The sequence below is a fragment of the Carassius auratus genome, unplaced genomic scaffold, assembly GCF_003368295.1.
Source record: "Carassius auratus strain Wakin unplaced genomic scaffold, ASM336829v1 scaf_tig00029950, whole genome shotgun sequence".
Lineage (NCBI taxonomy): Eukaryota > Metazoa > Chordata > Actinopteri > Cypriniformes > Cyprinidae > Carassius > Carassius auratus.
The window spans coordinates 1-15,224 of NW_020525813.1; the positions used below are offsets into that span (position 1 = coordinate 1).

Genomic DNA, 15,224 nt, shown 5'->3' on the forward strand with positions numbered 1-15,224 from the left:
GCACAGCTGTTCTCCACACTTGATCTTAACCTCCGGCGTATTTCCAAGTAGCGATGAGTGAGGAGGATAGAACAAAGACGGCGGTCACCACTCTTTGGACCTGTTTGAATGGACCAGGATGCCATTTGGACTTTGCCAATGCACCTGCAACATTCCAGCGTCTAGATGGGGGTGGTGCTCGGTGATCTAACGTTTGACATAACGGCTCATCTACCTTGATGACATCATTGTTTTTTTCGAAAGACTTCGAAACCCATTGTCAAAGACTGGAAATAGTATTCAATCGATTGAGACAGCATGGTTTGAAACTGAAACCCCAGCAAGTGTTCCTTTTGAACCCGAAGTGAAATTCTTGGGTCACCTTATTTCTTCCCAGGGAATAAAGGTGGATGGAGAGAAACTCAGGTTTTGGAATCCTGGCCTGCACCCACGAATGTCAGAGAGTTAAGACAGATCCTTGGATTCATGAGTTACTACAGGAGGTTTGTTCCTGGTTTTGCTCAGTTAGCCCGGCCCCTTCATGCCCTGGTTGGTAAAGGAGGGAAAGAGAAAATCATTGAACCCCTTAACTGGACAACAGAATGTCAAACCTGCATTTGACAAACTCAAGCAGTGTTTAATGTCTCCGCCAGTTCTCGCGTACCCAGATTTCAGTCAGTCTTTTGTACTCACAACTGATGGAAGCCTGCATGGTCTTGGAGCTGTGTTAAGTCAACGACAAGGAGGGGTTGAGCGTCGTGATTGCGTATGCAAGTCGGGGTCTTCGTGGATCAGAAAAGAATGATAGAAATTACAGTGCTTTCAAGCTAGAGCTACTTGCCTTGAAATGGGCTGTAACTGAAAAGTTCAAAGAATACCTGATCTTACTCCAAGTTCTCTGTGATAACTGATCACAACCCTTTGCGCTACTTGGCAACCCGCTAATTTAGGAGCTGTTGAAACAACGGTGGATAGCTCAGTTGTCAGAATTTGATTTTGAAGTCTACTACAAACCAGGACGGCAAAACACAAATGCCGATGTGGTTATCACGGATTCCATCCAGTGAGGAGCCTGAGCAAGAGGACTCTGCTAAAGACTTCATTAGGATGAATTCAGATGAAGTGCGTGCATGTTTATGGCCAGTTGCCAACAAGCATCAGATAGTACAAGCATCGGTTCAGGTATCAGTGACAAGGAAAGTCCCCGGATATAGCTGGAGTGATATAGAAGAGCAACAAAAGATCGACCCTCATATAGCTCCTATATACCGTGCTGTTACTAACCAACAAGAACCTGAGTCCAGTTGAGCAACGCAATATGGATGTTGATTTAAAAAAGCTTTCTAGACAATTCACACGACTCAAGCTTAAAAAAGGAGTGATGTTCCGTTCCATCTTTGATCCCCGGGACGGAGAAGAAATTTGTCAATTAGTGGTTCCAGAACCCTTGCGTTACAAAGTGTACGAGAGTCAGCATGATCATTGTGGCCATTTTGGAGAAAGAAGCACGCTGGAGCGCATGAGGCGGAGCTATTACTGGCCGACAATGAGTAAGGATATTCAAAACTGGATTCAGGAATGCAAGAGATGTGCCCTTGCTAAAGACGTTTTTCCTAAAATACGAGCCCCAATGACATGTACTAATGTATCTGCCCCGCTGGAAGTCCTTGCTATGGATTATACAGTCTTGGAGGAATCTTTGGGAGGATATGAAAATGTCCTCGTCCTAACTGACATGTTTACTCGTTTCACGGTAGCAGTGCCAACCAGAAATCAGACCGCTCATACCACTGCAAAAGCCCTTGTGCAGCATTGGTTTGTCCACTACGGCTGTCCTGCACGACTACATTCCGACCAAGGTCGATGTTTTGAAGCAAATGTCATCAAAGAACTGTGTAAAGTCTATGGAATCGGAAAGAGTCGCACCACTCCGTATCATCCACAGGGTAACTCCCAGTGCGAAAGATTTAATAGAACCATGCATGATATGCTAAGGACGTTACCCCCGGAAAAGAAAAGGAATTGGAAACAGTATCTGCCCGAGTTGGCGATGGCATACAATAGCCGAATCCACACTTCAACTGGCTATTCGCCATTCTATTTAATGTTTGGGAGGGATGCCAGAATGCCGATGGATATCCTTAATGGGAGAGACTTGGAGGACAGTAGAGCTGACAATCTTGATGATTGGGTGAAAAACCATCATGATAGATTAAAGACCGCTGTTGAAGTAGCCAACTCAGCAGCACAGGAAGCTTCAAGGCGAAGAAAAAGAGCTTATGATCGGAAAATCGCATGCCGCACTTATGAGACCTGGTGACCGTGTTCTGTTACGGAATCATTCACATAGGGGAAGGAATAAGATACAAGACCATTGGGAACCCTTGCCTTACACTGTAGTGAAACAGAATCACGCAGACACTCCAGTTTACACCATTCGCCCAGAGAAAGGGGGCCCATGTAAAGTTGTACATAGGGATCAACTCAAGCCTTGCACTTTTCAGTCATCACTACCACCTTGCACATCTAGACGTGAATCTAGAGCACACATAGGTCAGGCACACACTGATTCAGAAGATTCTGATGTTCTTCCAGTCCCTGTTGTTACATTTGCACCCGCTACACTCACAGACACACAAGGTAGAAGGGCAGGTGGGGATGAATCAGAGATAGGTATCAGGGACCATGTCGATGAAATGTCAGCTGATGATTCAGTAGAACAGTCTGTACTTGAGTCTATGAGTTCAGGTGGCTCCGAAGCTGAAAGTGAAAATGAAAGTATTACTGAACCTAGACGTTCACAGCGTTTGAACAGAGGTACTTTACCCGTTAGGTATAGGACTGACTATGTCTTGAAATAAGCTTATGTCAACCTGAAGGTTTGTATGTTTCTTTTAATATGAAGGTTTTTCAATCTTGCTAATTGAAAGTGTTTAATTGCTGTACTTGATGTTTTCTTGTGTGGAAAGAATATTTACCTGCTATTCTCTGTCATTTATTTTTCAGGACTGAGTTGCTGAATGGAAGTCCGGTGGCATGGCAGGGTTTAGCAGGGGGGAATGTAGGGGATTTACATTTTTCTAATATGTGGAGACTTATATTTTGATGTTTGTCGTGGGCGCCGCCATTTTGTAGGTTTTGACGAGTTGCGCGGAGAGAGCGAGAGAGCGGAGAAGAGCAGCGGTGAGCTGAAATTGAATGTTGATCTCGGGTAGTCAATCGCGGGAAAAAGTCCCGTTTAGACTCGCGACATATATAAGAGCTGCATGACGTTGCTTCTGAGTCTTCGTGTATATGAACAAGTTTAACGAAGTAAGCGTTAAAACGAGTTTTCTGCCGTGTTCATGCATGAAGCTGGGCAAAAGGCCTGTTAGTTTCATTAAGTCTCAGTCACGTAGGAGTTAAACAGTCTCGTGTTTTCTTTGCTTCAAACAGTTTTTGTTTCATTTGTTCAAACTAACTTGAAACAGTGATTGCTGTTACTGATCGTGTGAATTAAGGTTCGCTGAGTCATCGGATAGGGTCGTGCGTTGTTTGTCTTCTCATTGTGCCTCCATCAGCTGGGATTGCGGCCTCGTTGAATCAAGCTGCCGTCGTCAGGATCGCGAGGACAATCGCTGAGGGTTAGTGAGTGAAGAAACAGTACCCTGCCATCCATTGGACATCTTTCAGCACCTCATTCATGAACCAAGAGTGGTGATAAAAATTATTTTCCTCTTTTCCTTCTGAAAACTGGTAAGCAAACTGCCATTTTCTGTAAGTGAGTCATCTGAACTGTGAAATCATACAGATATTTTGATGGAACTGTGATCAGTGAATTTTCCTGCGAAGGGATTCATAGTCTTTCTTTTGTGTACATAACTGAACTTTTTGGGACTGTGAACTCCATATATGGATAGAGTATAACTTTTCACTTTTTTTTCCTGGATTTTTGAATTGGATCTTGGATTTTTGAGCCGGATTGAAGTGAACTTCAAAGTGTACTTTGTTTGAAAGGTTGAGTTAACTGTGAAACGTTTTGTTTAAGGTTACTTACAATAAGTGACACTGATTCTTACTTTCCTCAGATTGAACTGTAAATGACACAAATCTGTTGATTTTTCATCTCTATTATTTTCCACATTTCTTTTATTTCACTTTGATTTGTTTACACTTGAAATTGTTTTGTAAACTTTGTGAAAACAAGGAAAACGTAATCATTTAAAATCTTGCAGTACAAATAAATGTAAAATTTGTTTGTTAACTGAAAACTGTTTATGCTAATTTTGAGTCACTTATACTAAGGAGTGGGGGCGTCTTACCTATCCTGTTAGATTCAGGGGAGGGCGGGTTTTGCAGTTAACTAGGTTTACCTCCTGAGTTTTCTACATACACACACTTCAGGTGGCTGCCGTGTATTGAGTAAATCCTGAAGCCCACCTCGCTGATTCTTGAGCATTACACATTGCAACACGATAGACACTACATACAACTAGTCTAACAGTTGTACAAAGACTAAAAGCATTGGGTGGGGGGACTAGGATCCTGTTGCTCACTCAGTCATCCTTAGTATAGTGCTGAATATTTCCCCCACAAGGCGGTGGCATATTCCCCTCCGCCACATCAGCATCATATGTGACGTTTCGGCACTAAGACCTTCTCTTGTTTTCAGCAGCGTCTGTCCTCTCGGGAGCTGCTTCTTGGTTTAGTCCTGGTCTTCTGGATCACATCAGGGGCTGGATTCATCAAACTCCTTGAGAATAAAGAAGACTAGAATATTTAGTATTCCCCCAAAAAAATTCGAAAGAATGTTTTGTTCTTCTGTTAAGAAGTTATTTTGTTAAAACAAAGATTAATAAAAAATATTTTTTTCTTTAAATTGAGCATGAATAATTCCTTCTAGTTAGGAAAGTTTAGATGATCAATGAATTCATGAATAGATGGTTTGGTTTGTTTCTGCACACTTTCTTATCTGTTCTTGTCATGCTAATCAAATGGTGTTCAGCTCACGCTTCTCAAGAAAAGAGAAATATAACGGCTGAAGATTCGAGTCAGGGGTCTGAATTCAGCCTGTCTCTCCCCAAACGAATGTCCCATTCTGAGATGTTTACAAGAGCTCTCATTTCATGTGTAATGAACATACATGTGGAAGTACGCCAGTCCACACACACACACACACACTCACACACACACACACACACACACACACACACACACACACACACACACACACACACACACACACATGTTGGTATATGTGGTTTATGGAGACTCTCCATAGGTGTAATGGTTTTTATTCTGTAGAAACTGTATATTCTTTGGCCCTTCACCAACCCTACACCTAACCCTAACCCTCACAGGAAACTTTCTGCATTTTTACTTTCTCAAAAAAACTAATTCTGTATGATTTATAAGTGTTTTGAATTACGGGGACTAAAAAATGTCCTCATAAACCACCTCCTCACTGTAATACCTGTGTCATACCCATGTCATTATACAGAGTTGTGTCCTCATTAACTACATAAACAAGCTCACACACACACACACACACACACACACACACACACTCTCTCTCACTCTCTCTCTCACACACACACACGTAAAGTATTATAATAAACAGAATCAGATTTGAACTATCTTTCTTTATACTGCTGCAAAGAGCCTTAATTAGCCCCCCCCCCACACTGGCTGCCACGGCAACCAGCCCCCTCCCGTCGCCATAGCAACAGAGACCCGTACGCTTTAATAAGTGGGTTTAGCTGTCAGTGTTAGTAAATGTCCCCTGACACAGATCCTGAGGGACTCCTGCGTTCCTCCACACCAGCGTCCGGCCGAACACACTCTCTGTCCAACAGACTTTGACTCTCTCAGCGAGCTAACTGAGGCGTTGTGTTTGATTCTCAGAGAGAGAGAGAGAGTATGCAGGGATAAATAATGCGACATGCTTCTCTCGGTGTTAATTAGCTGCAGCGCTGTTTCTTTAGTAAATAAAAGATTGAGGGAGACACAATTAGCCGAGTCTGTCGAGCTCTCAGCATCTGTCTGCTGCAGCTGTTTCAGACGGAAAGAGAGAATGGAGGAGGAGAGAGAGACTGGATGAAGAGACCTATTAGATGACTTCAGGAATGGTGCAGAATCTGTTTCTGTCTTCCAGCAGACGTGTAGTTTTGTTCAAGCTCTTGTGTGAGTTCTTCAGTGGAAGGGTTTGTCCTCGGTGGACGACGGTCTGCTCGTGCGGGGCATGACTTTTCTCCAGCTATATTCACACTTTCTGCTGTTGTGTCATGTTAACTCAGACTGGGATGTGTGTGTGAGGAGGTATCTCTGCTCGTCTCTGAGAAACAGACTGATTATCTGTTAAACCATCATCATGTCCAGAAGCTGTAGATGATGTAGATTTTAATTATAAAAAAGTACACTGTAAAAATGTACAACAGATAAGTAAGTAAAGTAAATACAACAGATTATTGGAGTATGTTTTACAAGAAAATACTATCTCAATGTTTCTTCTTCAGGTTTTCACATTCAGTTCCAAAATGTGTTACTTTCTGTTTCTTTATAATTACTGTTCACTGTCACATGATGCTGGTGTCTGTCGTCATGGTTTCACCTGTAGTTTGTGATGTCACTGTTGTTTGCTTCAGTGAGAGATGAGACTGTGTGTGTGTGTGTGTGTGTGAGAAAGAGAGAGATCATGCAGGAGTATTTAAGCAGCTGCGGCCCAGTTAGAGGCCAGAAGAAAACTGCATTCTCTCTCTCTCTCTCTCTCTCACACACACACACACACACACACACACTCTGAACCTGATCTGTGTCTGTGTCTGACTGTTATTTCATGTGTGAAGGCCTCATGTTGTGCGGTCAGATGCTGTTGTATTAATGTAGTGTTCTCTGTCTCCTCAGTGGACGGCTGTACGGATTGGTCTGTGGACTACCTGAAATACAGAGTTCTGCTCGGGGAGCCTGTGAGGATTAAATGTGCTTTATTTTATGGATACATCCGTGCGAACTACACACATGCTCAGAGCGCCGGACTCAGTCTGATGTGGTACAAGAGCGCGGGCCACGGAGACTTCGAGGAGCCCATGTCATTCGACGGGAGCCGGATGAGTAAAGAAGAGGACTCCATCTGGTTCAGACCGGCCGAGTTACAGGACGCCGGACATTACTCGTGTGTGTTGAGGTACGAGCTGTGTGTGTGTGTGCGTGTGCGTGTGTGTGTGAGATCTCAAGTTAAGAGTTTCCCTGAAGCTGATCTGTGTATCTTCACACTCATCCATTAGCATCATCATTCTCTGTTTTTAATCTAGATCTCAATCCCTGAACGAATGTTAGTGTTTTCTGGATCAGTAGTGAATCAGATGTGAGCAGATCTACTCATATCATCTCAAAAACATTACTAAGGTCATCCCTCACATTCCTTGATTAGATGATGAAGCAAAATAGTGAATGAAATAGAAATAATAATAATTATTAGTGTTAGTATTATTATTATTAGCATTACATTGAGATGTATATTCTACTGTACAGTAATATTACTTTCTGTCATCATTTCAAGTTACACCAAACTTTTTGTTGGTGGTTTGTGTTGAAGATCTGTGTGTTTTTCTCAAAGTAAAGCTGTCAAGCTAAACTTCATGTCTTCATGTCCTTATTTAGAGAGACACATCGCAGGATTCATGTTTAAATAGTATTTTCTTGTTTTAAACGTACAGTATGGGATTTTTGGCCACCAGGGGTCACTCAATCACAATAATAACATAAGACGTACTTTGATGACGTCAGGAAAGAGCGTAGGCTCATGGGAGTTGTTGTTCATTGGATCACGCGCTCTGTCGCTCCCTATCATTCCTCACTCATTCTAATGTCGTATTTTGACAATCATGTCTTTTCGAACGGAGAGATATATGAATTATGAGACCCCTATCAAATCAATATTCAATCTAGCTAGTAGTAATATATGTTAAAAAAACACGGCCGCCTTTCGTTAATAATTATAATTATGTTAATACTATGATATCGAACAAGTTAGAGAACTGCATTTGAAGCTACTTTATTCAGCTAGATATAGAACAAATGTAGATTTACATGAGAGCTAGTCCGTCTGCGTTTAACACAAGACATCATCGTTTCACAAAATATACGGATAGATACAGTTAGCTGAATGGATGCATACCTGTTTATCAGAATGCAAGCGAGTTCAGCATCTCTCTGTAGTTTCAGCTTGTCACGAAGCTCTCTCTATCTTGGAAATGCAACTCCAATATTTACCCGTGTCTTGTTGCTTCTCTTGTCCCAAAACCATCTCGGGTCATTTATTTCACCCGTACGTTTGCGCTTCACAGAACGTGCAGGCAAAGCATAATCATGATCCATAACTAAGTTATTGATTAAGGCCACCTAATATAAAGTGGGACCAAAATATATATGACATAGATATAGTGATTTCTGCTATTTTTAAAGCAGAAAAATTACATATTGCGCCTTTAATATTCAAACACAATAGACCACCATTAACCACTGACTTTTGATTTATTGATTCATGATCAGACAAATGCCCTGACCCTATGCATTATACAGTAATTCAATTTTTATGAATGGATTCTGCGACTCCATGTTTTCCTCATCTCAGGATTCACAGAGATGAGGAGTTCTTCTGAATTGTGGTCTCTTTCCTTGTGAATCGGTTGCACTCTTTCTGATACCACACTTTTACCATTTATGATGTGTGTTCATGCATTTTCAATTCAGGTCACGTCTGTAGACTAAATGAGTGATTTGAGCGTGGCTTCTGTTGATGTGATGATGTTTGCGAACAGCAGCAGATCGGCTGCAGAGGTCAATCCACTGGAAACAGGGAAAGCGCACCATATGTTTTTATGTTGTAGTGCGTTATTAACCTCACAGGTAAAGGCCGTTTGCTGTCAATGGCTCATTAGGTTCCCTCATTAGGAGAAAAAAGATGTTAGAATATCTCTCTGACCTGAGACGGTCTTTGATCTGAAGCGAAACACTGTAACAAATGATGAAGAAGAATTTCAGTGGAGTTTAAAGGAGCAACACAAGTGTATTACTGTAACTCACTCCATCAGATCACATGACCATCAGGAACACACTCTCTGCCAGGGTACAGATATAGAGGAGCTTTAGCTTTTTGTATGTTATTATGTATTGTTCTGTTCATAATGTCTTTTTTATCCCAGTGGTGTTGCTCCTGCCACCTACTGGACACACTGACAGCTGCACACTGGTTTATATCAGGAAGAAGCGGCTGCTAGAGGCACATCTCTGACATCTAGAGATCTGGCGCCATATTGATCAAGTCTCCACAATACCACCTACTGTAAAATGTAGGGGTGCTCCGATCACAATCGGCTGATCGTTTTGCGCATCTCGTCAGTAAAGCCGGTTCTCTAATAAGCGGTTAATTGCAACAGGTGCGTGATTTCACATAGAGCAGCTGTTACTACACAGAGCCGTTGTTAACTGAGAAGATGCACCAATAAACGCTGAAAATGAAGTGGATTTGCACATTTTCTCTATTAACAACGGCTCTGTGTAGTGACAGCTGCTCTATGTGAAATCACGCTCTATGCTCTATGTGAAATCGGTCTAAACCGACCGATCGTGATCGGAGCACCCCTAGTATAATGGGTCTAGATCAGTGGTTGCCAGCCTTTATTCAGGGGATACCTATTTTAACATTCACATTTTGTAATGACCACCATTTAAAAATAAAATAAGATAAAAAAAAATCTAAATAATTTAAGTCTGTAAAAATGCAACAACTACAGAAACATCAAAGAGTCAAAATGATAAATGATTGTGTGTATTTTGTGCGCTCTCTTAATAATTCTAGATTCTTCATTATCTTAATTGTTTAGATTTTTTTTTATGCACATTAGCTTATTTTACATCAGCCTGGTTAAATTAACAACTGTGCATAAAAATTCAGTCTGATTTTTGCATTGGTTTGAACCAAAACAGCAGACATGCTGAATGCGCATGTAACTCCACTGTCTGACAGCAGGTGGCGCTGATGGGCCAGCAGAAATACAGACGTTTCCCTGGTAACCACTGTAAACAAAGCAGCGCTTGTATAGACCCCTTTTGCGCGGACGTCACAGGTACGTCACGGCGCTAGCTGGAGGCAAAACAAACGGAAAACTGGAGGCGGCTAATACAAACCAACACAGGGTCGGCTACTCAAGGAGCTTAAAATGTCGTCTTGTTGTGTTGTTGGTTGCCAGAATCGACGGAGAACATTTTATATACATTGTTGTGATTAATTGTGACCGGAATTTAAGAACATGGTAAGAAAGAATAAATACATAAAGTTTATAATTAATTTGCAGTCTTCAGAATTTTTATTTCTAGAAAATATTTACATCTCAATAATAATTTTACTGTAATGTCACTCTTTATTTAATCTAAGGATTCATACGCCCTCAGTTTTCTTTACTATACACGCTCGGTTTCTCTCTCAGGTAAGTGTAGATGTCAGGCCACTCAATCGGAGGTAATCCTGTCAGATCGTCCATCCAATGAGTGATTGTGTACGGGTCGATCAATCCGGTTCCGTCCGTTAAAGTTAACTTTTTCAAATAATTACCGTGGTCCCGGACAGTGAGTGACCTTAAATATTCAGATAAAGCAGATATATTCAGATTTTCTCCAGCCATTGTTAAAAAAACAAGCTAAGAAAACTTGCTAGCTTCCGTTCGTTCAAGTGTTGAGGGGAATCTTTCTGCCTCCAGCTAAGCCCCGCCCACACAAATACGTCACCTTGTTTACCAACTGTAAAAGGGTCTATATGGACAGTATATGGAGGAAACAACAAACTGGTTTATCATCAAACTGTAGCTGTAACATTCTTATTTATAACCTTCAAACTAGAGTGAGTTTTGCAACCTCTGTAAATCTTCTCTGTAAAACCTCTAGAGAGGGTCGTGACCCCCAGGTCGGGAATCAGTGGTCTAGATGACGTCATATTCAAAACTCATAAGGTTTTCTGTAGAGATGTTTCATCAGCTGAAGAGGCATCATGTTGCCTTTCCTTCTGTCCTCCACAGCCTCACTTTCATTCCTGTCAGATATTTAACATGGTGTTGGGTTATATAAAGTACATGGTTTAGTTAAACAGGTTAAACAGTGAATGTGTAGCTGGATACGGCTGGTAAAGTTCAGCTGCAGAACAGCTCTACCGACGGTTATGAAGTCGTCCGCTCTTTACTCTCAAATCAATCATCATCTGAACTGCATTTCTTCATTGTTCTTCATCATTTTCCTCATCTGCATGAGTAATTTTTTACTACATAAAACAGAAAACAAATGTTCACCCAAATTAGTAAATTGCATTTAAACTAAATTTGTAAAGAGGCAGGGCCATTTCAGTTAATCTGCACTAATGATTCAGACAAACCTGACAATTAAATTCTGTCTTTGAACATGGAATCATTCAATGTTGAGTTCTGTGATTCACTTTTTGTCTTTTGTAAAATGTAGGCGTATTTCAGTTAGGGGAGTGAAAAGCAAGTTGAGCTGTTAATCATATCTGCTAGAGTCACCTTTGACCTCATGACCTGCATTTAACATCGTGATGACGTACAGTAGTGAAATGAAATTGAGTGTCTACAGATGGGGAGCAGTCAGGGTTCAGTGTGGTGTTACCGGCCCGAGACTCGAACCCACAATCTTAGGGTTAGGAGTCAAACTCTCTAACCACTAGACCACGACTTCCCCACAAACCACAAGTTTAGTGACTTTTATAAAGTTTATTGTAATAGTCAAATGTTTTTTATGAATTTAAACAGTCACTGAACATTAAAATTGTTAATAAAGTTGAAAAGACAGAAGGAGCTTAAGGAAACTGAGGTGCATTCACACTTGGCATTAACATGTGATCACCGTGATCCAGTCAAGAAGATCAGATCATCAGCCAATCACAACCCATCGCCTTTACACTTCATCAACTGACTTTTCTGTCTAGATAACCGATCGGATCTGTCTTTCCCATGCAATATTTAAAGAGAATGGCCTGTTGAAAAGCCAACCTGAAGTGGTGGGTTTTCTTTAGAAAAGCATTTTCAGTTGTGGGACATTTAACTAATCAGAGATAAGTGTAGGAGTCTCATTAGTGCTCCACACAGGTGTTCTCTGTCTTTCTTTCTGACTGTTCACGAGAGAGGGGGCACGGATTTGCATGATGTCGACCTGTGAATGTAGACACGATGGCTGGATTGCATTTACACTGAGAACCGATCACAATGTGTCCTCGACCACCTCTGGACCAGGACATGCTGACTGGATAACATTCTGATCAGAAGCACATTACACTTGTCTTTTCAATGTGTGTGTGAACAACATCTGGATACAGATCGCATGTTAATGCCAAGTGTAAATGCAGCCTGAGATGTTGGGTGTTCATGGGTTAATGTGTCAGACCAGACTCTGTTCGCTGAAGGGATTGTGGGACGTGGTGATGTAGAGAGAAAAACGTCTCATTTCAAGTTAGTGGAAGGGTATTGGCTGAATTCAGGCTGGAGAGGCATTATGGGTAAACAGTGTCTGTGTGTTGGGCAGTATATAGTTAATCAGCCGGCCTCAGCGCAGCGACACATGAGTTATGCGTCTGTCCGAATCGTGTCTCCTCCACTCCCAGCAGAACCTTCCTCTGGCTCATAAATAAAACAGTGCTCGTAAAATACTGATTTAAAGAAACGCTGCTGAACCACGACGGGCCACAGCACATCCTCACTCGAGGGACAGTGTTTCTGACTCTCGCTGTGTCTGAAGGCGTACAGTATTTAATTCACATTTCCCCCAGAATGCTCAGATCCATCTGTAATAGTCAGAGAAATGAAGCGGATGCTGCATTACTGATGTGAATGTGGCAGAAATGCACCTGGCTTTTGGACGTCCTGCCGAATGTGTGTTTGAGACTACAGTGCTCTGTGTTAGATCAGAGAGACTAGCTGTGAGTTACTGTCCCCATCTCTTCTCTTTTATTTCCCTAATGTGTAGCTCATTTCTGTGCTAGTGTACTTTCAGTGAAGTCTCTGCTACTCACTAAGGCTGCATTAACTTGATCAAAAAATAACATAAAATAAGTGCCTAATAATAGTTCCTATTTGTATTAATGTTCATAATAGTTTTTATGCAAATATTTTGTGGATTTTTTTTCAGGATTCTTTGAATCAATTTAAAGTTAAACATCATTTATATGAAATAAAATTATTTTGTGACATTATAAATGTATTTACTGTCACTTTTGATAAATGTAATGTATTTTGTCTTAATAAAAGCATTAAGCAAAACACATACCCAAATATTTGAATGATACACGCAGAGTACAAGTCTATAGTCATAAAAACAAACTGTAATTGTTCATCTAGGTGACAGCTATAATGCAAAATTGAACTGAATGTTTGATATTCATTAAAATAATCATATGTAAATTATGCTACTCTTTCACATGGGCTCAAACTCAAATTTGAAGCTCAGTAGCATTTGAGAAGAAAGACTTGCAGTCATAAAACAATCGTAATGTGTTCATTTAGGTGTCAGCTACAATGCACACCTTATACATTTTTAATATATATTAAAATAAAGTATAAATCATTTAGGTCACTTATCACTTTCCGGCACATTCCTGTGAAAGTTTTTTTTTTTTTCCAGGTTCCCTTATGAAAATTACCCATGGTTTTAACACCACAAATCATTGTTCTTGTAGCCATGGTAACTGCAAATTAACCATGGTTTTGTTACTTCAAATAATAATTTACAAAGTATTAATATACTGTAATATTTTGTTGTTGTTGTTATAAAAACAGACCTAAGCCATCAATAGCCTTTAAAATGACTTAAAATGCATTATATAAAAAAATAATGAGGCAATAATGATTGGTTAATAATAACACTGTTAAAATACATAATGTTATGATACAACAATGTTATGTACATGTTATTACAAATGCCATGTGATTGCTGCTGTTACACTTACAGGACGATCAAATCCTTGTTTAGGATACTGACCAAACATTTCATTCAAATATTCACTTCATCTTTCATTTTTGGACACCTTTTTACTATAGATGACACAGGCTTTATAATTTCTTCAACAAAAAACGTGCATATCACAACCCTTACAGAAATAAACCATGGTTTTATCATAGTAAAACTGCTTAGTTTCCTTTTGCATGATTTCTGAATGCTTGAGACTATAATATAGTTACAGCCACAGGTAAATGTGGAGAGATACAATCGTGATTTGTAAATAATAAAATGTATTCATTTACTTTTTTATTTGAGTTCCATTTTCACCCCTATAGTAGGTGTTTATTTCATCATCATATTTGAGGAAGACAACAATACGATCCTGCTCAGGACACACATCTGGCCGGCAGCGGACCTGTGATAGTGTGTCATGGTTTCCACAGAAATATTGAGCAGCACAACTGTGTTCAACACTGATAATAATCAGAAATGTTTCTTGAGCAGTAAATCATCATATTATTCTGATTTCTGAAGATCATGTGACACTGAAGACTGGAGGAATCTGCATCACAGAATAAATGACAGATTAACAAATATTCACAGAGGAAACGACTGTTTTAAATTGTAATAATATCTAGATCTACTGTATTTTTGAGCACATAAATGCAGCCTTGGTGAGCAGAAGAGACTTCTTTGACAAACATTAAAAATCCTAATGTTTCCGCACATTTACCAGACAGCAGTCACGCTGCTCGTACACACTGCTTGGACATTTCTTGTTGAGAATCACTCCATTGTCATGTTCTGAATCTCTGTACGACCCGCAGGCGTTCAGAGGGAATTACGGCCCATGTTTAATGATTTTATCAATGCAAGCTTCTCTATTCCCACATAAAAGCTGCCTACATCCCCTAATTAAACGTGATAAATTCTCCTTCAAGGTCCTTAATGCTTCCAACAATGAATCAAACATGATCATGCATTTAGTCACGATGGGATTAATTATAAGCTGACCCACTTTTTTGTGGAATCACTGATATTATTACCTTATGCTCAAATGAGCATGGGACTGTGGGTAAATATATTATCTGTGTGCTGAAATAAAATGAGATAAATACACGATACATATATGGCACTAATGTTGTTCGACTTCGCCAGTCGGAGATCACTAAAAATAACTTTAAAGAGGTGTGTGAACTTGCAAGCACGATGTCAGACACTGTAATATGCTCTGGTCCCCTCCCTGCTTACCGTGGTGACGAGATGCATAG

The 15,224-nt window shown here is 40.4% G+C and overlaps 1 protein-coding gene across 1 annotated transcript in view; it reads left to right on the forward strand.

Annotated features, from left to right (window-relative positions):
- Nucleotides 1–2,104: 2,104 nt before the first annotated feature.
- Nucleotides 2,105–15,224, forward strand: part of LOC113079966 (interleukin-1 receptor accessory protein-like 1-B) — a 131,083-nt gene continuing 117,963 nt past the window's right edge. The window contains exons 1-4 of the mRNA XM_026252211.1: nt 2,105–2,295; nt 2,986–3,040; nt 5,750–5,849; nt 6,862–7,141. Coding sequence (XP_026107996.1) covers nt 2,105–2,295; nt 2,986–3,040; nt 5,750–5,849; nt 6,862–7,141 — 626 coding nt within the window. The remainder of the gene's footprint in view (nt 2,296–2,985; nt 3,041–5,749; nt 5,850–6,861; nt 7,142–15,224) is intronic.